Consider the following 26620-nt stretch of genomic DNA (forward strand, 5'->3'; position numbering starts at 1 on the left):
GGGGATGTCACCGTCACTTAGTGGCGAATGGCGGGTATTGGTATTGGTGGTGTTGCTGGCGGTAATGATAGTGGCGTTAGTGGTGCTGGTGGTGTTGGTGGCGGTGTTGATTGTGGTGTTAGTGGTTCTGGTGGTGTTAGTGCTGGTGGTGATGGTCTCATGCGGTGGTGTTGCCACGTGGCGCGGTGTAGGGCGTTCCGTTCCCGCAGGCCGAAGCCAACGCAATGGACGTGGTGATGCAGTACGCGACGGAGCGCCTCGGCTTCCAGCCAACACAGATCGTACTCTACGCCTGGTCCATCGGAGGCTTCCCTGGTCAGCACACAGACGCACATACGCACAGACACATACACACAGACCGACAAAGATTCCCCGTATAGCCTTAACAGACTTGTGGGGCAAGTGCTAGCGAAGGCTGGCGCGGCACACGAGAGGGGGTAGGTGGCCAGCACCACGCCCGGCCGCCTTTGTCTCCCCAGAGGCAATGTTTTTGCACATTGCATCAGGTACTCATTTGAGGCTGAATCGATCTAGAGGAGGCCCAGGAACCGGTTCAGATAATCGTCACTCGTGTTGGCCTTGAGCGGGAATCGATCTCGGGTCCCCAGGTTCGTTGCGCAGCGCGCAAACCGCTACACTACCTCTCCCTGGTCAGCACAGACACGCACACACAGACACGTACACAAAGACACACAGACACACAAACACACAGACACACATACCAATACTAATACAGTAAGTCCCTAGTTTGCGGAAGACCCGACTTACGGAAATCCAACCTTACGGAAATGCTCCCATGAATCCTGAAATGTCAATTTGCGGAAATGTTTGGATTAGTTATGGAAGTGAAAATCGTGCAGTGCGGTGAGGAATACCGCGCAGCGAAGCGTAAGGCGGGCCAGCATCTTTCCCAATGCGGTGGTGTATAGCCACTCTGCATTGCATAATTTTTTGTTTTCTACGCTTATAATTACATTTTTTTCCCATATTTTTATTGCTATTTTTCTTAATTTTAAGTTTATTTCATTAGTTATTCACTTTATGTACTTTATTTGACACTTCGATTGCTTATGGTCTCAGCTAACAGAGATTGGAGAAGTCTAGGCCTAGCCTAATGCACAGTAAACAAACATTCGGAAGCGACTGCTTTCTGTTAACAGTTAATATAAAAATGTTTTGTGGTATTCATAAACCATTTGATACAGTACATGTTCCATTAGTTTAATTATGGGTAGTGTTAGGGTGATATTCGATTAAATTAAATAATCGTAGGAAGTGCAGAGCGTATAGTACAGTGATACGATACAGTACGAGATAGCAACAGCGCAATATGGTACTGAGAGAAAGCCAACGAGTAACTGGGTAGGGGAGGCACAAATATTTCTGGCTATGAGATTTCATCTTGATTTTGGGGGAAAAATTGTTCAATGTCCTACATACGGAAAATTCGGGTTACGGATCGTTCTCGGGAACCCGCAACACTGCCGTAGCTTGGGGACTACCTGTGACGTCACCACGACGCCTGTGCCAGGCCAGGTGCGCTTTGAGGCCATGTGAAGTGTCGAAGGCTTGCTGACAGAAGGTCACGGGACAGACGCGGGTTCCGTGGGTTCGCTGACTGAGATGACTGGCAGATGCACCAGCTGTACACTCTTTTGTGCCAACTTTTTGTATTTTAAGCCATCCGACGCACAGACAGACAGACACACACACAGACAGACACACACAGACAAAGATCCCCCAGTACAGTCATAGTACCTTTATTAATGTTATTTTAATCCGTTCCACGAAACCTGCCATTTACCAAATTGACTGTTAATTGAATATATGCACACACATAAGCACACAGAAGCACACATAAGCACACAGAAGCACACACAAGCATACAGATGCACACACACAAGCATACAGAAGCACACACACAAGCACACACACAACCACACAGACGCGCACACATACACACACAGACGCACACATACGCACACACACTCACAAGCAAACATAAGCACACACAAGTACACATACTCACACAGACACGCGCACACGTATGTATAGACACAGACGCGCACAAATGCCGTGCCAGCCTTCGTAGGCGCCGCAGCTCGCTACGGATAGCGCTTGCCCCCCTACAGTCTGCTGAAGGATCCACGGGGGATCTTTGTCTTTGCTGTGCCCACCACCACCCCCCTCTCCTCTGCAGCCACCTGGGCAGCCATGTCTTACCCAGAAGTCAGTGGGCTTGTGCTGGATGCCTCGTTTGATGACATCGTGCCCCTGGCCACCAAGGTCATGCCCAGCAGCTGGGGTGAGTCTCCGCACCTCACAACACCTCGTCACACCTCGTCACAGCTCCCAGTACCTCGTCACACCTCTCAGTACCTCATCACACCACGTCACACCTCGTCACAGCTCCCAGTACCTCGTCACACCTCGTCACACCTCGTGACAACCTCGTCACACCTCACAGTACCTCATCACACCACGTCACACCTCGTCACAGCTCCCAGTACCTCGTCACACCTCGTCACACCTCGTGACAACCTCGTCACACCTCACAGTACCTCATCACACCACGTCACACCTCGTCACACCTCACAGTACCTCGTCACACCTCGTCACACCTTGTCACAGCTCGTCACACCTCGTCACAGCTCCCAGTACCTCGTCACACCTCGTCACACCTCGTCACACCTCACAGTACCTCATCACACCACGTCACACCTCGTCACACCTCACAGTACCTCGTCACACCTCGTCACACCTTGTCACAGCTCGTCACACCTCGTCACACCTCACAGTACCTCGTCACACCTCGTCACACCTCGTCACAGCTCCCAGTACCTCGTCACAGCTCCCAGTACCTCGTCACACCTCGTCACACCTCGTCACAGCTCCCAGTACCTCGTCACACCTCGTCACACCTCGTCACAGCTCTCAGTACCTCGTCACAGCTCCCAGTACCTCGTCACACCTCGTCACAGCTCCCAGTACCTCGTCACAGCTCACAGTACCTCGTCACACCTCGTCACAGCTCCCAGTACCTCGTCACACCTCGTCACAGCTCCCAGTACCTCGTCACACCTCGTCGCATCTCGTCACAGCTCACAGTACCTCGTCTGATATTTGCTTACCTCATCGCACCTTTAAAAAATAAAAGCATCTCTTACCGCATCTACTCACATCCACTGTTACGTCATGACCTGTGTGTGGGTGTTAGTGTGTGAGTGTGTGAATGTGTGGGTGTTAGTGTGTGAGTGTGTGAATGTGTGGGTGTTAGTGTGTGAGTGTGTGAATGTGTGGGTATTAGTGTGTGAGTGTGTGAATGTGTGGGTGTTAGTGTGAGTGAATGTGTGGGTGTTAGTGTGTGAGCGTGTGTGGGTTTGAGTGTGTGAATGTGAGTGTGTGAGTGTGAGCGTGTGTGGGTGAATGTGGGTGAGAGTGTGTGGGTGTGAGTGTGTGAATGTGAGCGTGTGAGTGTGAGCATGTGTGGGTGAGAGTGTGTGTGAGCGTGTGTGGGTGTGAGTGTGAGCGTGTGTGTGTGAATATGGGTGTTAGTGTGTGAGTCTGAGCGTGTGTGGGTGTGTGAGTGTGTGTGTATGAGTGTGAGCGTGTGTGGGTGAATGTGTGAGTGTGAGCGTGTGTAGGTGTTAGTGTGTGAATGTGTAGGTGTTAGTGTGTGAGCGTGTGTGGGTGTGGGTGTGTGAATGTGAGCATGTGTGTGTGAGCGTGTGTGGGTGTGAGCGTGTGTGGGTGTGAGCGTGTGTGGGTGTGAGCGTGTGTGGGCGTGAGTGTCATTGTGAGTGTGTGTTGGTGTTAGTGTGTGTGTAGGTGTGAGTGTGAGCAGGTGTGGGTGTTAGTGTGTGAACGTGTGTGGGTGTGAGTGTGTGTGGGTGTGAGTGTGTGAATGTGAGCGTGTGTGGGTGTTAGTGTGTGATTGTGAGCGTGTGTGAATGTGAGCGTGTGTGTGAGCGTGAGCGTGTGTGGGTGAATGTGGGTGAGAGTGTGTGTGAGCATGTGTGAGTGTGAGCGTGTGTGGGTGTGAGTGTGAGCGTGTGTGTGTGAATGTGGGTGTTAGTGTGTGAGTGTGAGCGTGTGTGGGTGTGAGTGTGTGAGTGTGAGTGTGAGCGTGTGTGGGTGAATGTGTAAAGGTGTGAGCGTGAGCGTGTGTAGGTGTTAGTGTGTGAATGTATAGGTGTTAGTGTGTGAGCGTGTGTGGGTGTGTGAATGTGAGCATGTGTGTGTGAGTGTGAGCGTGTGTGGGTGAATGTGGGCGAGTGTGAGCGTGTGTGGGTGTGAGTGTGTGAGCGTGTGTGTGTGTGAGCGTGTGTGGGTGAATGTGTGAGTGTGAGCGTGAGCGTGTGTAGGTGTTAGTGTGTGAATGTGTAGGTGTTAGTGTGTGAGCGTGTGTGGGTGTGTGAATGTGAGCATGTGTGTGTGAGCGTGTGTGGGTGAATGTGGGTGAGTGTGAGTGTGAGCTTGTGTGGGTGTAAGTGTGTGAGTGTGAGCGTGTGTGTGTGAGTCTGAGCGTGTGTGGGTGTGAGTGTGTGAATGTGAGCGTGTGAGTGTGAGCATGTGTGGGTGAATGTGGGTGAGAGTGTGTGTGAGCGTGTGTGAGCGTGAGTGTGAGCGTGTGTGTGTGAATGTGGGTGTTAGTGTGTGAGTGTGAGCGTGTGTGGGTGTTAGTGTGTGAGTATGAGTGTGTGAATGTGAGCGTGTTATTGTGTGATTGTGAGCGAGTGTGTGTGGGGAGCGGTAGTGTAGCGGTTAGCGCGCTGCGCTATGAACCTGGCGACCCAGGTTCGATTCCCGCTCCCGGCCAAAACCAGTGACGATTATCTGAACTGGTCCTGGGCCTCCTCTAGGTCGACTCAGCCTCAAATGAGTACCTGATGCAATGTGTAAACACCGACGCTCGGGAGACAAAGTCGGCCGGGCGTGGTGCTGGCCACCCATCCCCTCGTGTGCTGTGCCGACCTTCATAGGTGCTACTCGCTAACAGCACTTGCCCCAACAGTCGGAAGTCTGCCCACTTCAGCATTTGTTTCTTGCTGTGGTTGTCCCACCTGATGACGGACGCTTGTGTTGCGCCCGAAACGTCGTGATTTATTATTTTATTTCTATTATTATTCTTTTATTAATATTATTTCTTTTTACCTACGTGACTTTACCGAAAAAACCTAAGAGTATGAATCCTTGCAGTCACGAAAGCTTCAAATCTAGAATGTATGTGTACCCCTGTGTTGGTGTAAGTGATTATTGGTGGTGGTGTTGCTGCTGCGTGTGTGCGTCCGTGCGTGTGCCAGGCTCGTTGGTGGTGCGCACCGTCCGTGACTACCTGAACCTCAACAACGCAGATCAGCTGTGCAGGTAGCCATGTCCCTATCACACCGTGGCTCTCGTGCAGCCGTTGAGCGACAGCGGCAGGCAGGGCTGTGCATGCTCTACACACGAGCAAGCTGTTGTGTTCTTAGCATGAACAGCTTGACAGCCGTAGTAGCATGTGTGGACGTGTGCCGTTGCCGGCCTTCATAGGTGCTACTCGCAAACAGCACTTGCCCCCAACAGTGTTAAGGCTCTACGGGGGGTCTTTGTGTTTGTGTTTTTGCACGTGTGTACACGTCTGTGCACGTGTGTGCACGTGTGTTATGTGTATATACACACACACTCACGCACATACACACATACTTATACGAAGACACATACACACGTGTGCACATGTACATACGCGCACGACCGTACACACGTATGTATGTATGTACGTACGTGTGTGTACACGTTCATATGTTATTCTCTCACATTAACATAGCCACTTCTGTGCCCTCGTCGAGAAGGCCGCTCTCCTTGTATCTTACAGTTACATGCTAATTTCTCACATTAACATCACTAGCCCCAGCCACTTCTTTATGACCGTTGGGCTACACCCATTTCAAACCTTTCAAAACAGTCTACCTCAGCAGCAGACCACGCTTTCCCACCTGATGATGGACACTTGTGTTGCGCCCGAAACGTCGTGATTTATTTAATTTTATACCTACGTGACTTCACCGAAAGAACCAAAGAGTATGTTCATATGTGTATGTATGTGTAGATGTGTATGTATGTGTAGATGTGTATGTATGTTATAGATGTGTATATATGTGTAGATGTGTATGTATGTGTAGATGTGTATGTATGTGTAGATGTGTATGTATGTGTAGATGTGTATGTATGTGTAGATGTGTATGTATGTGTATATGTGTATGTATGTGTAGATGTGTATGTATGTGTAGATGTGTATGTATGTGTAGATGTGTATGTATGTGTAGATGTGTATGTATGTGTAGATGTGTATGTATGTGTAGATGTGTATGTATGTGTAGATGTGTATGTATGTGTAGATGTGTATGTATGTGTAGATGTGTATGTATGTGTATATGTGTATGTATGTGTAGATGTGTATGTATGTGTAGATGTGTATGTATGTGTAGATGTGTATGTATGTGTAGATGTGTATGTATGTGTAGATGTGTATGTATGTGTAGATGTGTATGTATGTGTATATGTGTATGTATGTGTATATGTGCGTTGCGAACCCGGCGACATGAGTTCAGTTCCCCCTCACGGCCAACACCGGCGATGATTATCTGAACTGATCCTGGGCCTCCTGGGCCTCCCCTCGGTCAACTCAGCCTTGCTGACAACACTTGCCCTTGTCTCTATGTTGTCTTTGCCTTCGCCGTATTGGGACATGTCCCCACATGACCCCGGGTGTCCCCGCGTGTCCCCAGGTACCCGGGCCCCGTGATTCTCATTCGGAGAACGCGTGACGAGATCATCTCCACCACGTGAGTGACTTCGTCACGCTCACCGCACTGACTCTCGCCACACTCACCTCTCGCTCACCCCCACATCTCACTCACCCCCACCTCTCACTCACCCTCACCTCACACTCACCTCTCACTCACCCTCACCTCTCACTCACCCCCACATCTCTTTCTGCGTAAAGGTCCTGAGCGACTAGTTAACAATCGCGTCATTCGAGCTGTTGCTGCTGCTTGTAAAAATAAGGAAGCGGCATGCAGTGGCTCACGATCGCTGTCATCTATTGACCGCTGTTGGAAATCTTTTGCCAGCTTTCTGGTCTGATAGGCTGCGTGGATCAACTTTGCTACATCACCTGTGGTGACCTGAACTGTCCCGGACCGTGCCGGTTCTCGTGGCAAAATCAACGGAGATCTCGCACCGAGATTATCGTACAATCACAGTTTAACCCCGCAGCAACGTTAGCTGTGCGGCATGTCGCTCGGGAAATATACCGGATCACGCTTATTCTGTAACCATGACCTACGTTGTTAATGAAGACGTAGGGTATTGCAGATCGCAGCCTCTTGACGTGTGAAGTGGCAATAACCATTACAGTCGTCTGGCATATTACGTGCGTTTACGTAACGCGATTTAAGAAACGGCGCGTTAGATTAACTGACACTTATTTTTGTTACGCGCACACTATTATTGAAATAACGCGCTCCAGCGCGTTGGCTCACGGTGCTACGGAATGTGCTGCGAGCTCATCCGTTAGTCGGGGCAGCAAAGTTGAACAGCTCTGCTGCCTGAGGTGCAGCAGCAGTACGGCAACCACCACAAGCGCGGGCAGCATCAGCGTCTCCTTCTCGCTCGCCATTCTGAAGATCTTGTCCGTTTGAACTTTGTCTTGTGCACACATTTGCCTACCAATGTCTGGTAAGGTTCTCACTATGCGTAAAATACCTTTGTGTTTGACTTTATTTTTGTATTTTGTTTCTTTAAATAGGCTGCTACTATCTGTAATACGCATATGCTAGTATAAATATAATATATGTTACTCTAACCAGTGAAATATGTAAACGTAAGAATGAGGTTCGATAGCGTGCTCTCCCTAACCTCAACCACTTCCTTTATTTCTTATGGGAAAATGTTTTCTTAATTAAGGCTATTACGAGTTATGCGCCGTTTTTCAAGAACACAACCCCCGCTTAAAACGAGAGGTAGCCGTACTCGCCCACCCTTCACAACGATATCGTGCAGAGGCTGGAAACGACCGGACCACGATGCTTTCCGTCAGAAGTTCCGGTCATCATCGGCATGTCGAAAACCTGCATCCAACGGTCGATTCGTTTGCAGCTCAATGAGCAAATGGCATCGCCGCTGTTCTTGATGGACACGTGCCTCATCCGAACAACAAGCGCGAAGAAAAGGGGAAAGTGCGCAGAAACCGGCTGTCACCGGAGTCGATGGCTGCGAAGCAGACATGGGGAGGAGGCTGGGAGCGTCTTTGGAAGAAAACTGGTTTTGAAACTGTCCAAAAACTCGCTTGCAGAGCTGCCTGCAGATCTGCCAACCGACTCATTATTGAGTCTCGCAGATCGTTCTATGCTCTGCAAGTCAATGAGTCGGCTCACAACCCCAGTGCTCTGTGGTGCGTCGTGAAAGTTCTGCTGCACTCCAACCACCCATCAACTAGTCAACTGATCTGTGCATAGCACTTGACACGTTTTTTTTCCAATAAAATAGTAACGATCAATACGGCAGTTTCTAACTTGAAGGCATCACATTCTCATGGTCTGATCAACCTGGAGTTTGATCAACCTGGAACCAATGCAAAACTCGAGACCCTGATACCAACTTCGGTGGCAGAGGTGTCTGTTCATCGCACGGCTGCCAAATAAGACATCATCACTCGACTACATCGATTCTCAAATCATGCTCGGACGTGCTTGCGTCGCCGATTGTCCACCTGGCAAATATTTTATTCAGTGAGGGGCTGTTTCCCACACTGGTTCAAAATGGTGCAGGTAATACCACGGCTACCTCGCAAACTATCGCCCGATCTCAAACCTGAGTACGATTTCAAAGGTCATAGAGCGCCTGTGTCTGAAGCGGTTACTTCCATACGTCGCTGCGATGGGCAGATTCAACCCATTGCAGTCGGCGTACTGGAAGTTCACGCCACTGAGACAGCTCTACTAAAGACCACTGATGACATCTGCAAGATTATGGATGACCGGTGCACCACAGCGTTGATTGGCCCACGACACCATCGACCATGAAATACTCATCAGGCAGCCGAGGTCAAGGTTCGGTGTATCGGGTACGGCACTGCGGTGGGTTGAGTCATGCCTACGTGGTCGATCACAGTTCGGCAAGCTGGGCAATAAACAGTCATCGCCTACGCCGTGCCTAGTTGGAGTGCCACAGGGTTCCATCCTCGGGCCATTCCTGTTTTCAACAAACGTCTCTCCGATCGCCCATGTCATCTCATCGCATGACATCAAGTGCCATCAATATGCTGATGATACAAACTTGTACACCACGGTGAAGTCAAAGTTAGATATATAGAGCCTCGGTAACCTCGAATATTACACGCGATCGGTGCACGTGCGGTTTACACGAAAGGTTTCCAGGCATGCTGCTCGCCAACAGCACTTTGCCCCAACATTCTCTTTTAGCGATTCTGCAATCTATGTGTGTGTCTGAATGTGTAGTGGGGAATGGTAGTGTAGCTGTTAGCGTGCTGCGCTGCGAACCCGGCGACCCACGGCCGGGTGTGGTGCTGGCCACCGCACATTGCCGGCCTTCATGGGTGCTGCTCGCCAACAGCACTTGCCCGGACAGTCCGTCAAGGCTACACGGGGGATCTTTGTCTTTTGGTGGCGCAGTGATGAGCGCACTCCACTACGAACCCAGCAACTTGAGTTCGATTCCAGCACACGCCCAACACCGGTGACGATTATCTGAATCGGTCCTGGGCCTCCCCTAGGTCGACTCGGCCTCAAAAAAGAGTACCTGGTGCGGTGTGTAGTAAACATCGCCATTGGGGAGACAAAGGTGGCCGGGCATGGTGCTGCTGGCCACCCACCCCCTCGTGTGCCGTGACGACCTTCGTAGATGCTCGTTAACAGCACTTGGCCAGAGGTGCTCGCTAACAGCACCTGCCCCAACAATCTGTTCAGGCTATACGGGGGACATTTGTCTTTGTGAATGTGTATGTATCTTCCAGTTTGTTTAGGTCTGTGTGTGTTTGTATATGTGTGCATCAGTGCGTGGCTAATTGTGTGTGCATGCATGTGTAAGATTGTGTGTTTAAATGTGCGTCCGTGCAATTGTCCGTGTGTGGGCCTGTGCGTGTGTGTGTCATCGGCCTATGTGGAGGAGGAGGCTCATGAAGGATGCTGCTGGGCAGTTGGAGGCAGTCACCCTCCAGCAACAGCGGAAGGCAGAGGAGCGATGCTCACAACAACGAGCAGAGCACCAGGCGGATAAAACACAAAGTTGGCAAAGTAGGCACTGGCGGAGCCAGTGGGGTGTGGGGTGGCACGTGCCCCCTCAATGATCCGATCGAAATCGTCACCGGTGGTGGCCGTGAGCGGGAATCGAACTCAGGTCGCCGGGTTCGTAGTGCAGCGTAGCGCTACCCGCTACACTACAATGCGTTACGCTTCCACATGACAGATGTGACGTCACAGCTCACTTGCCGTGCAAAAAAATATGCATTATTGAGCTCCCCCCCCAAAAAAAACACAAAAGTGTATTTTTATCATTTTTGCCTGGTGTACAGTGGAAAATTTCAAGTTTGTTGCATGTCGGGAAGTACGCTAAACATTTTGAACAGACACACATAATCACAAATTACCCTTTTATATATATATAGAGATAAATCGGCATTTTACAACCCCAACTGCCACTGTGTAGCATATTATTACGTGCCAGGGACTCTATGAGATGATAGGACAATAGCCTGAGTCCATAATTGGCAATAAGTAACGGCAAAGCGGTTATAAGTGACTCAGAATTGTGCGCAGTTGCGTTTACAGCACACGACTTCCCTGAAGGCAAATACCTTCAGCGAGTGCGATGCCGATCACACACGGTTCGAATTTGACCCTCGATCGATGGCTGAGCCATCGCCGCACACTTGTCGAATAAAAAGCAAGGGGCAAGTCCTTACTTACTCACAACTATCATTTGTCATTGCTGGAGGGGTTGCCCCCCCTACCTGAAAATCCTTTCTCCGCCATTGACAGTAGGGGGCACAGGTGGTGCATCAGCCAGTCATCTCAGTCAGTCAACCCATGGCACCTGGGGGTCTATCCTGTTAACTGATAGCGGGACTTTGACACTTCACGTGGCCTCAAAGTGCACAAAACTTGGCACAGGTGCCGTAGTGACATCACCGCCACTTAATGGTGAATAGCGGAGCGGTAGTGTAGCGGCTAGTATGCTCCGCTACGAACCCGGCGACCCGAATTCGATTCTCGCTCATGGCCAGCACCAGTGACGATTTTTTTAATCAGTCCTGGGTCTCCCTTAGGTTGACTCGGCCTTAATTAAGTACCCAGTGCGATGTCTAGTAAACGTCGCCACAAAGGGAGACAAAGGTGGCCAGGCGTGGTGCTGGCCACACCACCCCCTCGTGTGGCGTGTCAATCTTCATAGGTGCTGCTCGCTAACTGCACTTGCCCCAACATCCTGGTAAAGGCTATATGGGCGATCTTTGTTTTTGCGGCTTTTAAAATGAATTGGGGCTCATCTCCCGTTCTCAGTCTTGAATCATTGGTGGAAATTCCACATCCCTATGGCGGGGACAAGTCTATCCATAGGACAACTGCTGTTTGATCTGCCGCAAAGTGGTACCCATTTTATCAACGCCAAAAGGATGATGGGGCGGAGCCAAACCTCAACCTGCATTTGAACTCGCGACATTCTCATTGCGAACCGCTCACTTTGCAACTGGGTGGCCGCGCGTGCGTGAGGGGTCACCCGCACCGGTGACGATTATCTGAAACGGTCCTGGGCCCTCCCCTAGGTCGACTCGGCCTCATGTTGAGTACCTGGTGCGGTGTGTAGTAAACATCGCCACTGGGGAGACAAAGGCGGTTGGGCGTGGTGCTGGCCACCCACCCTCTTGTGTGCCAAAGTGCCGGCCTTCATAGGTTCTACTCGCTAACAGCACTTGTCCCAACAGTCTGTTAAGGCTACACGGGGGATCGTTGTCTTTAGTACGTACAGTGTAGGTTACGCGCCACTGCCCGTCCATTCATGTGCAAAGCAGTGTGGCATTCTCACGTGAACAGCCGCCAATGCATTCCTTCCCCCACCGCCTTCGCAACCACCACCTCCCAGAGGCTGCCTGGTCTATAACTGATTACCTACAACACCCCCTCTGGGGGAACCACCGGCCACGCCACGCAGCTGCGGTTCGATTCCCGCCTGGGGGGAGGTTTGCGCTCGCCCTCCTGTTCTGCGGGAATGTGTGCGAGGGGGCGAGCAGTGGGTGGGGTGCTGGGAGTGATGGCGCAGCGATTAGCGCACTGCTGCTCCAAACCACTCTCTATGTTGACTCAGCCTTAGAGTATGGTGTTTAAACAGCACTGGGGAGACAAAGGCGGCTGGGTATGGTGCTGGCCACCCCACCCCCTTGGTTGCTGTGCCGGCCTTAATAGGTGCTCGCTAACAGCACTTTCCCCAACAGCCTGTTGAAGGTTACATGGGTGACCTTTGTCTGAGTGACAGTGAGTGGAGGTTGCATGTTCTCTGCTCCTGTTTTACAGAGTGAGTGAGTGGAGGTTGTATGTCTCTGCCCCTGTTCTACAGAGTGAGTGAGTGGAGTGTGTGTGATCTCCCCCTGTTCTACAGAGTGAGTGAGTGGAGGTTGTATGTCTCTGCTCCTGTTCTACAGAGTGAGTGAGTGGAGGTTGCATGTTCTCTGCTCCTGTTCTACAGAGTGAGTGAGTGGAGGTTGTATGTTCTCTGCCCCTGTTCTACAGAGTGAGTGAGTGGAGGTTGTATGTCTCTGCCCCTGTTCTACAGAGTGAGTGAGTGGAGGTTGCATGTTCTCTCCTCATGCTACCCACCAATGCTCGACATTGCTCACCGACTTGGTGCTAAGGGCTTGTCGGTTTTTGTCTCCCTGCCCCCCTCCTCTCTCTGGCGCAGCCCCGAGGATCCGTCCACCAACCGTGGAAATGAGTTACTCCGCCAGCTTCTCAAGCACCGGTGCGTGAGGCCACGGGGGGCATGCGGGGCACTCTGACACAAAACACACAACACACAACAACAAAAGCAGCCACTGTTTTGCTAATAAGTGGCGGTAATGTCTCCACAGCGCTTGTGCTAGGCTAGATGCACTTTTAAGCCATGTGAAGTGCCGAAAGCTCAGTGGCAGGAGGTTACGGGACCGAGCCAGCTGGTGCCATGGGTTGACTGACTGTGAATGAGATGACTGGCAGATGCACCACCTGTGCCCCCTACTGTGACAACTCGCTGCGTTTTAACCACCTGGCGCTCCGCTTGTTGTGAGCGTTGCTTCTCTGTTCTCCGTTGTTGTTGGTGGAGGGCGACTGCCTCCAACTGCCCAGTTACGTCCTTCTCAACGAAGGTTGATTTTGACAAGGCTGGTTCCAGTCATCGGCAAGTCAACTCTGCTGCACATCCTCACCGCATCATTCCATCTCTTCTCCAGTCCTTGTCATGTCCATTTAGCACCCTCTATCTGGCCAAACAGAAGCTACTTGGGCATCCGGTGGCTGGGCGTGTAGGCTACATGACCCAGCCAACGCAGTCTTGTCTCCTGGAGGAGCTCGCCAATGGGATGGTGGCGAGATGTGAACTACCTCGCCTGGTATACAAGAGGTCGTGAGTTCGATCCCGAGTCTGACAACCTGTTTAGAGTTTGCATTTTCTCCCCGTGGTCGTGTGGACTTTTCTCCGGGGCCTCTGGTATTTCCCTCCGCATTTAGAAATGCATTTAGAGTTTTTGGCTGCTTTACATTTCCACGTAATAAGCCACTTCGTTGAGCTATCATTTGTGAAAGGCAGGGCGTAACTGTGGCCAAGAAGACCCGGAGCTTCATGTGGTACGACAGACCAAGTAGTTTCCATACAGTCTTATGCAGCTGATGAAAAGATAATGCCGCTCGATTGATTCGGAGTGAGACCTCTGCTATCAAACCGGAGCTGGTCACAAGCACACTGCCCAGGTATGGAAACTCCTCCACTCTCTCCACAACCGCCCCATCACTCATGGTTTTTGGAGTGTGTGATGGCATACCAAACCCAGGCAGGTGTTTCGCTTTTGTGGGACTGATAATAACGTCCCCCCACCTCTTAGTGGCATGCTCCAGGTTCAATAAAAGAGTTTCCAACTTCTCAGTGGGCAGCAATTATCAGATTATCAGCGTACATAACATGTTTGACCAAATAGAGAGCCATCCCTCCATCGCACCCGGGCATCGATCAGCCTCCCATTGTATCTGTTCCAAATGGAGATTCCTCCAGTACAGCCATGGAAGGCTTCTCGAACTGCGTGGTCAAAACGATGTTAAATAATGTGGGAGCCAGAGGATATCTCTCTCGCACCCAAAGGTGAACGAGGAATGGCTCCGAATCCTGGCCAAGCAGCTTTACCCGGGCTTGCTTACCACCATCATAAAGGCCCACAATGCTTGTGAGCAGAGAGGGTCAGTGACCCCAAAAGCATGAAGAATAACCCAGAGCCCTGGCCTATTGATGGTATCATAGGCATTGACCAGGTCAATAAAGCAGATATATAGGTCCTGTTGAAATACTCTACACGTCTGGCAAAAAGGGGATATTGAATAATCTTTTCCAGGACCTTGTATGGCCTCCCGCTGGAGGGAATCCTGCACACAAATGCCACCTTTGCCGGATTTCATACTTTGGATCGCTCTCCATGCTTGCTAAATAGATGGCACATCAGCCAGCCACTCACAGGAGTTGGCTGCTTCCTCCAATATTTGAGGGATATCCCCTCCCCCTAAAATGAGGACACAGCGACATGGGGACACACAGAGAAGTAGAGACACAGGGACATGAACACACTGGGACGTGGAGACACACAGAAATGGGAACGCACACGCAAGTGAGGACACACTCAGACATGGGGTAAGAGGGACATGGGGACGCAGACACATTGCGACTCACTGAGACATGGGGACACAGGGACATAGGGACATGCGGATACACGGACATGGCGACGCACTGAGAAGTGGGGACATGGGGACACAGTCAAGGGGACACAATGACATACATAAAAGTGGGGACACAGACCTCGGGACAGAGGAAAATGGGGACATACTGAGACATGGGGACACAGGAAAATGGGGACAGAGGGACATGGGGACAGAGGGACCTGGGGACAGAGGGACCAGAGGAAACAGAGACATGGGGACACACTGCGATATTGGGAGACACTGAGACATCGAGAGACAGGGACGTGGGGACACACTGAGACACGGGGGGACACACGGAAGAGATGCCCAGCGAAGCGTGAGACATCACAGTGCGAACCCGCGAGCGTGAACATTCGGCTGCCGCGTCACCGCCTGCAGCCCGCTCTCCCGTCCGTTCAATTAGCGCAGCCCGCCCCATCGAGCGCCGCTAATTGGGAGCGATGGCCACCGGCAACGCCGCACCCCACCGGGGACAAAGAGGGCGCTTGTGGCGGCCCGTGGGAGGGACGGTGGTGCAGGGAGGGTTCAGCGTGGCCGTGGCCGGGATCCCCCGAGCCAGTTCTGCCCGTGATTCTTAGCTAGCTGCAAGCGCTCGGCGCCGAGTGTGGGTTTTTAAATGTTTACTATACTAGGAACGGCTTTGACGACGACGACATCATGAGAGATCAGGTTGCCAGAAATACGTGGCCACTGCTTGAGGACATATTGGCACTGCAAGACAGAGAGAGGAAAGTGTCAACAACGAAATGTGCAGTGGACACCGCCGCCTACTACTACAGGGCTACCTGCCCCATGGATCATGATGCTGATGCACTACACTACTATACACTACACTATATACTACACTATTATACACTACATTACACACTACGTTATACACTACGCTATACACTACACTATTATACACTACATTACACACTACACTGTACACTACACTACGTTATACACTACGCTATACACTACACTATTATACACTACATTACACACTACTCTATACACTACACTATTATACACTACGTTACACACTACACTGTACACTACACTACGTTATATACTACGCTATACACTACACTATTATACACTACATTACACACTACGCTATACACTACACTATTATACACTACACTATTATACACTACATTACACACTACACTGTACACTACACTATTATACACTACATTACACACTACGCTATACACTACACTGTTATACACTACATTACACACTACACTACGTTATACACTACGCTATACGCTACACTATTATACACTACATTACACACTACACTATACACTACACTATTATACACTACATTACACACTACGCTATACACTACGCTGTACACTACACTATTATTCACTACTTTACACACTACACTGTACACTACACTACTATACATTACATTACACACTACACTATACACTACACTATTATACACTACATTACACACTACGCTGTAAACTACACTATTATACACTACATTACACACTACGCTATACACTACACTATTATACACTACATTACACACTACGCTGTAAACTACACTATTATACACTACATTACACACTACGCTATACACTACACTATTATACACTACATTACACACTACACTGTGCACTACACTACGTTATATACTACGCTATACACTACACTATTATACACTACATTACACACTACACTGTACACTACACTATTATACACTACATAACACACTACACTGTACACTACACTATTATACACTACATTACACACTACACTGTACACTACACTATTATACACTACATTACACACTACGCTATACACTACACTATTATACACTACATTACACACTACGCTATACACTACACTGTACACTACACTACGTTATACACTACACTATTATACACTACATTACACACTACGATGTACACTACACTATTATACACTACGCTGTACACTACACTACTATACACTACATTACACACTACTCTGTACACTACACTATTATACACTACATTACACACTACACTATACACTACACTATTATACACTACATTACACACTACGCTATACACTACGCTGTACACTACACTATTATACACTACTTTACACACTACACTGTACACTACACTACTATACACTACATTACACACTACACTATACACTACACTATTATACACTACATTACACACTACGCTATTATACACTACACTATTATACACTACATTACACACTACGATGTACACTACACTATTATACACTACGTTACACACTACACTGTACACTACACTACATTATACACTACTACCATGATGAAGATGATGAAGGCCCAATGAGCAATATAGCTCTTCTTTGTTCTTTCGGTAAAGTCACGTAGAAGGAAAATAATGAAATAATACATTTTAATTAAACATTAAATAAAAATTCTTACGACGTTTCGGCCACAACACAAACAGCCGTCCTCAGGTGAAGAGAAACAGAGCTGTCGGATTGGGACGCTGTCTTTCCGACAGCTCTGTTTCTTCACCTGAGGACGGCTGCTTGTGTTGTGGCCGAAACGTCGTGAGAATTTTTATTTTATGTTTTATTTAAATGGTATTATTTTATTATTTTCCTTCTACATGACTTTACCGAAAGAACCAAGAAGATAAATCCCTGCAGTCACGAAAGCTTTAAATAGCAATATAGCTCTTCTTTTAGAAGCAACCTGGCGCTATCACAATCGATAAGCTCAACAAAGTGGCTTACCATCACGTGGAAGTTTATAGCAGCCAAATGCTCTTAATCATTAGTGGGTTTACATTGGTCAGCGTGCTGTGAACGGGACTTTAAGCCCTGGATCTGGGTCTCCCAGGACCCTGGTTGTGTGCGTGGGTCTCCCAGCACTCTGGTATCCCTCGGTTTACAAAAGGGATGCCGTTCTTCAAGCAGCTGGCGTAAAACAAAATTTATAAAAAATGGGAATGGCTTATCTCATTCATTTAGTACAAAAAATGATTGCGATGTGTTTCGAATAGTCATTACAACTCTACTCCTAAAAATATAATACACTTACATCACTTTTCGCAAAACGAAAAGAATTATGATAATAAATAAGAAACTATATGGTAATACCCAATTTTACATCGGGGATGCGTTCCTGAAATGTGCGACGACGAATATCGAAACGACGTGAATCAGAGTGATTTGTCTACGAGAGTGAATCATAGGCAACGGAGGGCATGGTGAAGCTGTCTGTTAATGCGTGCAATCGTCAACCTCGACATACCAGCAATGTTATTCATTACACACAAATGAACCACCAATACCTTGCTGATCTCGTCAAATAAACATAAACCATCACCGTGCGAACTCCGGTCACCCTTGCAGCGTCGGGTTTTGGCTAGCCGTCGAACAAAGACTCTCACTGTTTTCGGATGCGCTTCTGCGGTCGTCTGGAACGCTCTCCCCTTCCAATATTAGGAAGCCACTGGAGCTATACACTTTACATCATCTCGATTGACAAAACTCAAATCTTTAAGACTGCCTTTTGTTGTGTTTAGTTTGTTGTCCTTCCCCTGAACCTCCGATTAGCCCCGTTGGCTACTTAGGGTGCCAAGAAGGTTCAACATTTACGACACTATGCACCACGTACGACACTATACACTGCGCTACCCACTATACACTATGCGACTATATTAAGCTGAAAACTCATTTCTTTAGAACTGCTTCTTGTTGTGTTTTGTTTGTTGTCCTTCCCCCGCGCATCCGACTAGCACGGTTGGCTACGTACGGTGTGAAAGAAGTTCTACTTACGTTACGTTAAATTACAAAAAATACTGTACTCAACACTGTGTGTACAGCAGTAAACTTTTAACACAAATTATACAGAGTACAGTAAGGTACAGTAAGGTACAGCAAGGAGACCCTTGAATATCGCGAGGGGTGACGTTCTTGGAAAGTGACACAACAGCCAAAAGCGCGACATTCAACACTTCCACCTTGCCTGAATAAGGGGCTCAGGCACACGGTAACCAACAAAAGACACCACAATTGAAATCCGTACTGTACAGTATGCCAAATAGACTAAAAATATCCATAAAATAGTTTTTTTTGGGTTAGATCCGTGTAAATATATAAATGTGTCGTTAAACCCGCCACTACCCGAATACAGCCAATTAGTAAGGTTTGCCATTTAAACAGAACATGCCAATTCGTTACAAGTAACAGCACCACCGGTGTGTTGGAGAGCAAAGCCACAACATTTACAATCCGAGTACGACGTTTCGCCAGTAATTACAACGAGCTTCATCAGGCGGCAGCCAGATTTGTGGATAGAGAGATAGCTGTGATGACGTCACTTTTGAGCCCTTCACGTGCGAAGGGGGGAGGGGATTAATGAATGCATATAAATTACAATGAGTATCCATTGCTGGTTGTGTTATTCATATGGTAATCAACGTACATTATGCATGCACATTGTTCTTGTATCTCCTGTCGTTTGCGTGCACTAAAATAGCAGTACCTATGATTGTTTGCGTACAGGTAATCCCCATTGACGTATGGTGATCTGTATACGCGATCTAATTAAAAAAAACTACATTATGGATGATATGGGTCGCGAAAGCCTACGTGTTAAACTAAAAAAATTGTAATTGAAATAAACACACCCTCTGCCAAAAATATTCTTCGACAATAAATAGGAGTATACATACTGAATAAATACCTTAGTTGTCAATAATGATGGTCCAAAGTGGGTGTGTGTTTGTGTGCGAGTGGGGAGCGGTTGTGCAGCAGTTAGTGTGACGCACTACGAACCCGGCCAAGTAAGTTCGATTCCCGCTCACTTCCAACACCAGTGACGATTATCTGAATCAGTCCTGGGCCTCCCCTAGGTCGACTCAGCCTTTAATGAGTACCTGGTGCGGTGTGTCAACATCAGCACTTGGGAAGATAAAGCAGCTGGGAGTGGTGCTGGCCGCTCACCCCCTCGTGTGCTGTGCCGGCCTTCATACTCGCGAACAGCACTTGCCCCAAAAGTCTCTTTAGGCTATAGGGGGGGGATCTTTATCTTCATGTGCGTGTAGCTGTGTGTGCCTCTGTGTATGTGCAGCTGTGTATAGCTGTGTGTGTAGCTGGGGAGACAGGCGGCAGGGCGTGGAGGCTGGCAACACCAACCCTCAGCGCTGGCCTTCATCGGTGCTCACCATCTATGGTCTGTTGATCGACCGGTGATATTTGTCTTCAATGTGCAGATATCCCAAATTGGTGACCAAGCAAAGCATGGAGTCTCTGAGGCAGTGGCTGGCTGTGGGAGACCCAGTGAACGAAGGTAAGCCGTCTCCTCCTACCATCCCCAATCGGCGCCTCCCATCGCCATCTCCTAGCACCAACCAATAACAATCTCACAACTGCAGTCTGTTCCCCTGTAACGCCGTGTGTTTTCATCGTAATGCAAATTTAATGTAACGCGATTAATGTATTAGGGAACACGTTTTTTTATGTATAACGCGGATGCGAATTGGATATAATGCGATGGAGCAAACGGAACTCCGTGGCGCGAGAAGGAATAAGTGGTCGTACAGCTGCCTTGGCGCCACATCACACGAGGATGCTGCCGGATGCTTGTAGATGCTACCCACAGCTCCTCGGTCTTTGTTCAGCCCTGTGTACGCATCCCACGTGTTATCGCGGACTGTGCTTTACCCCCTGTATTGTATATATTATTTATTTATAACGCGATTTTCCCATTTAACGCGGTGTTTCTCAGGAACGCAACTACCAGCACGTTATAGGAGAACGCAGACTGCACATCTCTCACCGCAGTGCCATTGAATCTCTCGGCTTCGTGGGTCTCTGCCCTCTTGGAACGCCCCGGCCACCTTCACAAAAATATTTTCACTTTTCAAACTCTGTCTGCGATTTGCTGCGTAAATAACTATTTTTACTTTAGCAGCTATGTAGCTCTCTTTCATAAGCGACCTGGCTATCACAAATGATAGCTCAACGAAGTGGCTTATCATGTGGAAATTTGTAGCAGCCAAATACTCTGAACACGTTACATTGATTATAAATGTGGAGGGAAAAAACCGGAGGACACTGAGAAAAATCAACGCGGCCACGGGGAGAGAGACTCGCACACTCCAAATATACAAGCATTGTCAGGGTCGGGATCAAACCCACGACCTCATGTATACCAGGTGGGGTAATTAACATCTGGCCATCATGGCGCCCCACGTTACCAGTCTGTGGTCCAGGAGCTCGCACACTGAACTCGATGCACAGTTAAACAATGCAATGCTCATCATGCCGGCCACTCTTGAGACCAACACCAATCCCCGTCTCGGTGTTCTTCCGGTCGTGTGCGTGGGTCTTCTGGTTACGCACGGGTCCCCTGGTCGTGTCTGTGGGTCTCCCAGTACCGGTATCCCTCGGTTTACAAAAGGTGTGCCGTTCTTGAGACAACGCACGTGAAACGAAATTTCGTGAATCGGAACGGCTTTTCCCATTAATTTAGGAATGCGTTTTGAACATTCCAACTAGTAACCTAAAAATATACACCTATTTCAATTTTCCCAAAACGAAAATAATAATTCAATAATTTCAATATTAAAACGATTTCATAATAATTAATTAAAAACTTCGTAGCCTTTTAAGGGAACTCGCCAAAAGTGATGTGGAGGTGTTACTGTTGCACTGTAGGGGCACCGTGGTCCTGTCATGGATCAGAATCTTTATGTACCCTGGCGGAGGAATCTGATGAGCTACGAAGCTTTATTTTCGCAGTAGCAGACGGATGATGCAGCCTCCCAGGTGGCTTCTCGTTTGGTGATTCCGTGGCACGTGCCGGAGTGAAATTTTGTGAACCCGGAAGGAAATTCAATTTTATTTTACCAAAAATTGTCTCTAATTTGTGATTTGCGCTCATGCGAAATGAACGTAAACCGAACGTACGTTCATAAACCAAGGGTCTCCCAGCACCACGGTCACTCTGCTGGTGACTTGTTGGGAGTTTGTTTTCGACAGACATGTGTATGGTGTGTGTGTGTGTAACTCTGTGTGTGGTGGGTGTATAACTCTGTGTGTAGCTCTGTGTGTGTGTGGTGCGTGTGGTGCGTGTGTGGAGCGGTTGTATTGTGGTTAGTGCGCTGCGCTACGAACCCGTCGACCCGAGTTCGATTCCTGCTCATGGCCAACACCAACATTGGTGACGATTTTTTGTGAACTGGTGCTAGGCCTCCCCTGGGTCGACTCGGCCTCAAATGAACACCTGGTGTGGTGTGTTGTTACATCGCCACTGGGGAGACGAAGGCAGCCGGGCATGGTGCTGGCCACCCACCCCCTTTGTGTGTTTTGCCGACCTTTCATAGGTGCTGCTGCTCGCTAATAGCACTTGCCCCAACAGTCTCCTGAGGCTATACAGGGGGTCTTTGCCTTTGTCAGTGACTGTCTACAGTGCATACCGCGTGGATGAGGAGTGGTGTGCGTCGCTTCTCAAGTCCTACGCCCACGATCATCCTGCCGGCTACCCCTGGTCCATCGGTAACTCCTGCACACGCACACAGACAAAGATATCCCCCCTGCGTAGCCTTAACAGACTGTTGGGGCAAGTGCTGTTAGCGAGTAGTAGCACCTATGAAGGTCGGAACGGCACACGGTGGGTGGGTGGCCAGCACCACAGCACGGCCGCCTTTGTGTCCCCAGTCCTACAGAAGGCCCAGGACCTGCTCAACTGTTCGCCATTGATGTTTTTTGTGCGGGCGGGAATGGAACTCGAAGTCGGCGCCAGGGCGCTAACCGCTGCGCCACCGCTCCCCCACACTTGTCGGCGATTCATCAAATTGGCCAATTTCGACCGCGACACCGGCGGGCACGCGAACAAGAGTGGCAACGCTCCTCTTTCCAAACGATGTCACAGAATCTGTAACGTTCACCGCGAAGCGGATGGCAGGGAGAATCGTAATTCACGTTTCCGCCACCGCACCGCCGAATGGCCTGACGACAACGACATCATGAGAGATGGGGTTGCCAGAAAGACGTGGCCTCTGCCTGAGCACAAGACAGGGAGAGGAAAGTGGGAAACAACTAGCGACGAAATGTGCAGGGGACACCACCTACTACTATGGGGCTACCTGCCCGTGGATCGTGATCATGACGCTGATGATGACCGCACCGTGGTAATGACCGGGACGGCCTGCCGGAATTGAACTGCGAACCCCTTGCAACGAGCGGTGAGCGTGCCGCCACCGCCCGGCGAGTCCTCGGGGTCTTGGGGTCTCAGGGTGCCAGGGGGTCTCGGGGGTCCCGTGAGTCTCTGGCCGCCTCCCCCGTGACCGTGCTGTGTGTCTCTGTGCCACAGGGGAGGAGCTGTCAGAACAGCAGAAGACGCAGCTGGTCATGTACCTGGTGAGAGAGCGCACGGGGCACACACAGCACGCACACAGCACGCACACAGCACGCACACACAGCACGCACATAGCACGCACAGCACGCACACAGCACGCATACAGCACACACAGCACGCACAGCATGCACACAGCACGCACACACAGCACGTACACACAGCACGCACACACAGCACACAGACAGCACGCACACACAGCGCACACACAGCACGCACGCAGCGCGCACACATAGCACACACACAGCACGCACACACAGCGCGGACACAGCAAGCACGCACACACACACAGCACGCGCACACAGCACGCGCACGCAGCACGCACACACAGCACGTGCACACAGCATGCACACAGCACGCACACACACACTGCAAGTGGGGTACATGCACACAGCATGCACACAGCACGCACACACAGCATGCACACAGCACACACACACACTGCAAGTGGGGTACATGCACACAGCATGCACACAGCACGCACACACAGCATGCACACAGCACACACACACACTGCAAGTGGGGTACATGCACACAGCATGCACACAGCAGAGACCCGCTATATGTGAGATATGACCATGTCTCTCTGGTGCTCGACAAGCTACATTGGCTTCTGGTTGCCGAAGGAATACTTTAGAAGGTGGCACTCATTACACACAAAGTGTTTGCCACAATGAGCCCCACAACACCCTGCTCATCTCGTCAAGGAACATAAACCATCCCTCGAATGCCAGCAGTCCTCGAAGCAGCGACTTTTGGCTAGCCACCGAACAAACACGGTCACCACATCATGCGCTTTCAGATGCGCTTCTGCGGCCGTCTGGAACGTTCTTCCTTCCGATATTAGGAAGCCACTGGGTGCTATGCACTTTTAAATATTCGAGATTGAAAACGAATTTCTTTAGAACTGCTTTTTGTTGTGGTTAGTTTGTTGTCCTTCCCCCAGTGTGGTGCTGGCCACCCCCCACCCCCTCGTGTGGCAGCCTTCATAGGTGCTCACTAAAAACACTCGCCCTCACAGTCTGTAAAGGCTGTACGGGGGATCTTTGTCTTTGTACCCTTGTGGGGGGCGGTAGCGCGCTACGAACCTGGCAACCAGAGTTGGATTCCCGTTTAAGACCAACCCCGGCGAAGATTATTATCTGAACCGTTCCTTGGCCTCCCCAAGGTCGACTCAGCCTCAAAGGCTGCTGGGTGTGGGTGCTGGCCACCCACCCCTCTCGTGTGCCACAGTGCCGGCCTTCATAGGCCCTGCTACTCGCTCACAACACTTTGCCCCAACAAGTCTGTTAATGGCTACATGGGGGGATCTTTGTTGTGTGTATCGTGTACATGTCGTGTGTGTCGTGTGAGTCTGTGTTATATGTGTCATGTGTGTTGTATAAGGTTGTGTATGTGTCGTTTGTGTGTGTGCGTGCAGGCTCGTAAGTACATGAAGAACGTGGAGATGACGCACTGCTCTCCGCTACCCGCCAGCGAATTCACGTTGCCCTGGGTTCCCTGAGCCTGCTGCCCCTCGTCACCCCAACTGCCCCCGTCCCAGCTGCCCTCGCCTGCCCCGTCAATGCGTTTGAGATTCCAGCGACATCGCTGCTCCCGTCCGCCCGGACACAAGACGAGCAGCAGCCCGTGACTACTGCTGATGAGTCGGGGTTAGGGGATAGGGTTAGAGTGAAGGGAATAGGGGATAAGAGTATGGGCAGAGTGAGGGGATTTGGGGATGGGGTTAGGGGTAGAGAGTGAGGAGGTTAGGGACTGGGCAAAGGTGATTGGGTTGGACACACGGCTAATGCAAGGCATCGGGTTTTGGTTGAAGATGGGGTTTTGCAATTGAATTTCAAGATGTAGGATCAGAGGCAAGGTTAGGGATACGCATTCGTGAGGAATATATAAATAGTGTCAGCATTCGGGATCGGGGTATTGCTATGGACAGCGATGGAGATAGGAGCTTTGCTTACGTACAAATCTGTTGATGTGATGCAGTTCGGGATAGCATCCGAGGTACGCCTTGACATCTGGGGTTGTGGTTGAGGTTGGAGATGGGGTTCGGAGTTCTGGCTGTGCATGATCACTATCCCCTGTAACTACAACTGCCACCTCTGCCAACAACAGCACAACTGCCACCACAGCCACCAAAAGACAAAGGTCCTCTGTGTCGCCTGAACAAGACTGTTGGGGAAAGTGCTGTTAGCGAGTAGCAGCGCCTATGAAGGCCAGCACAGCACACGATGGGGTGGGTGGACAGCAGCACGCCCGACCGCCTTTGTCTCTATAGTTGGCGATGTTTACTAGACACGGCATCAGGTACTGGTTTGGGAGGTCATCGGGTTGGGAGGCCGTGAGCGGGAATCAAACTCTGTCGGGTTCATAGCGCAACGCACTAACCACTGCGCCGCGGCTCCCCACACCATCACCACCACAAACACCACCATCACCAAACACCACAACAGCTACCACCACTACAATCACCACCATCACCAAACACCACCACAATCACCACCACAACTACCACCGACGCCGCTTTGTGTGCGAAAGAAGTTCAACACATTATTACATCGGTCTCCGTTGCAACGTGCCCAAAGTGAATTTCCACGTGAACGGGGAAAAAAATAATTATCTTTTCGTGTTTTACATTAATAATTTATTCGTCAATTGCGTTAACGCGAAATGGTGCGAGGCGGGGAACGTTCGTTGGTAGATCGAGGGGCGACCCTCGCGTCGTTTGTAGAATGTGCAGGCATTGGTGTCCGTCTCGACCCTCCGATGAGGTCTCTCTGTGGGTTGGAGATAAAACCCGGAGTGGAACCCCCAGGCTCTGGGAACTCTCTAGGGGACAACTGCTCGGCTGCTGACTTCCTCGCGACTTCCTGTTTTGCATTCTCGCGTATTGCATTTTGGGTAACGGATCATTGCAAGAATCAAATGTTCAAATTATTACTATCGCAGCAAAAATCTCCGGCATCCAATGGAGGGTTTGCTGGTTCATTTAATATGCCGGTTATCTGAGAGTTATATATATGAAGTATTGGAAAATGACGGCAGGAACTCCTTGACGGGAACACACTTCTTTTATTAAATCTTGACTCGTAACAATACAACGCGTGGCCTCTCTTCTCACAATGCGCTTCTCTTGACTCTGGATTCTGTGCTGCCGGCTCTCTGTGCCTCGTGTAGACTCCGCGCCTCGGCTACACTCCTCTCTCGCCTCGTGTAGACTCTGCGCCTCTGCTACACTCTCCACTCGCCTCGTGTAGACTTTGCATCTCCCTCTGGC

The 26620-nt window shown here is 49.8% G+C and overlaps 1 protein-coding gene across 2 annotated transcripts in view; it reads left to right on the top strand.

Moving 5' to 3' along the window:
* Positions 1-26620, top strand: part of LOC144736581 (phosphatidylserine lipase ABHD16A-like) — a 55505-nt gene that overhangs the window by 21497 nt on the left and 7388 nt on the right. For both annotated transcript variants that reach the window (XM_078619145.1, XM_078619146.1), the window contains 9 exons: positions 192-315; positions 2201-2305; positions 5304-5367; positions 6768-6824; positions 12952-13011; positions 20201-20277; positions 22389-22487; positions 23305-23351; positions 24767-26359. In XM_078619145.1, coding sequence (XP_078475271.1) covers positions 192-315; positions 2201-2305; positions 5304-5367; positions 6768-6824; positions 12952-13011; positions 20201-20277; positions 22389-22487; positions 23305-23351; positions 24767-24850 — 717 coding nt within the window. In that variant the 3' untranslated portion in view covers positions 24851-26359. The remainder of the gene's footprint in view (positions 1-191; positions 316-2200; positions 2306-5303; positions 5368-6767; positions 6825-12951; positions 13012-20200; positions 20278-22388; positions 22488-23304; positions 23352-24766; positions 26360-26620) is intronic.

This window comes from Lampetra planeri, chromosome 61 (assembly GCF_965212315.1).
Source record: "Lampetra planeri chromosome 61, kcLamPlan1.2.h2, whole genome shotgun sequence".
Taxonomy (NCBI): domain Eukaryota; kingdom Metazoa; phylum Chordata; class Hyperoartia; order Petromyzontiformes; family Petromyzontidae; genus Lampetra; species Lampetra planeri.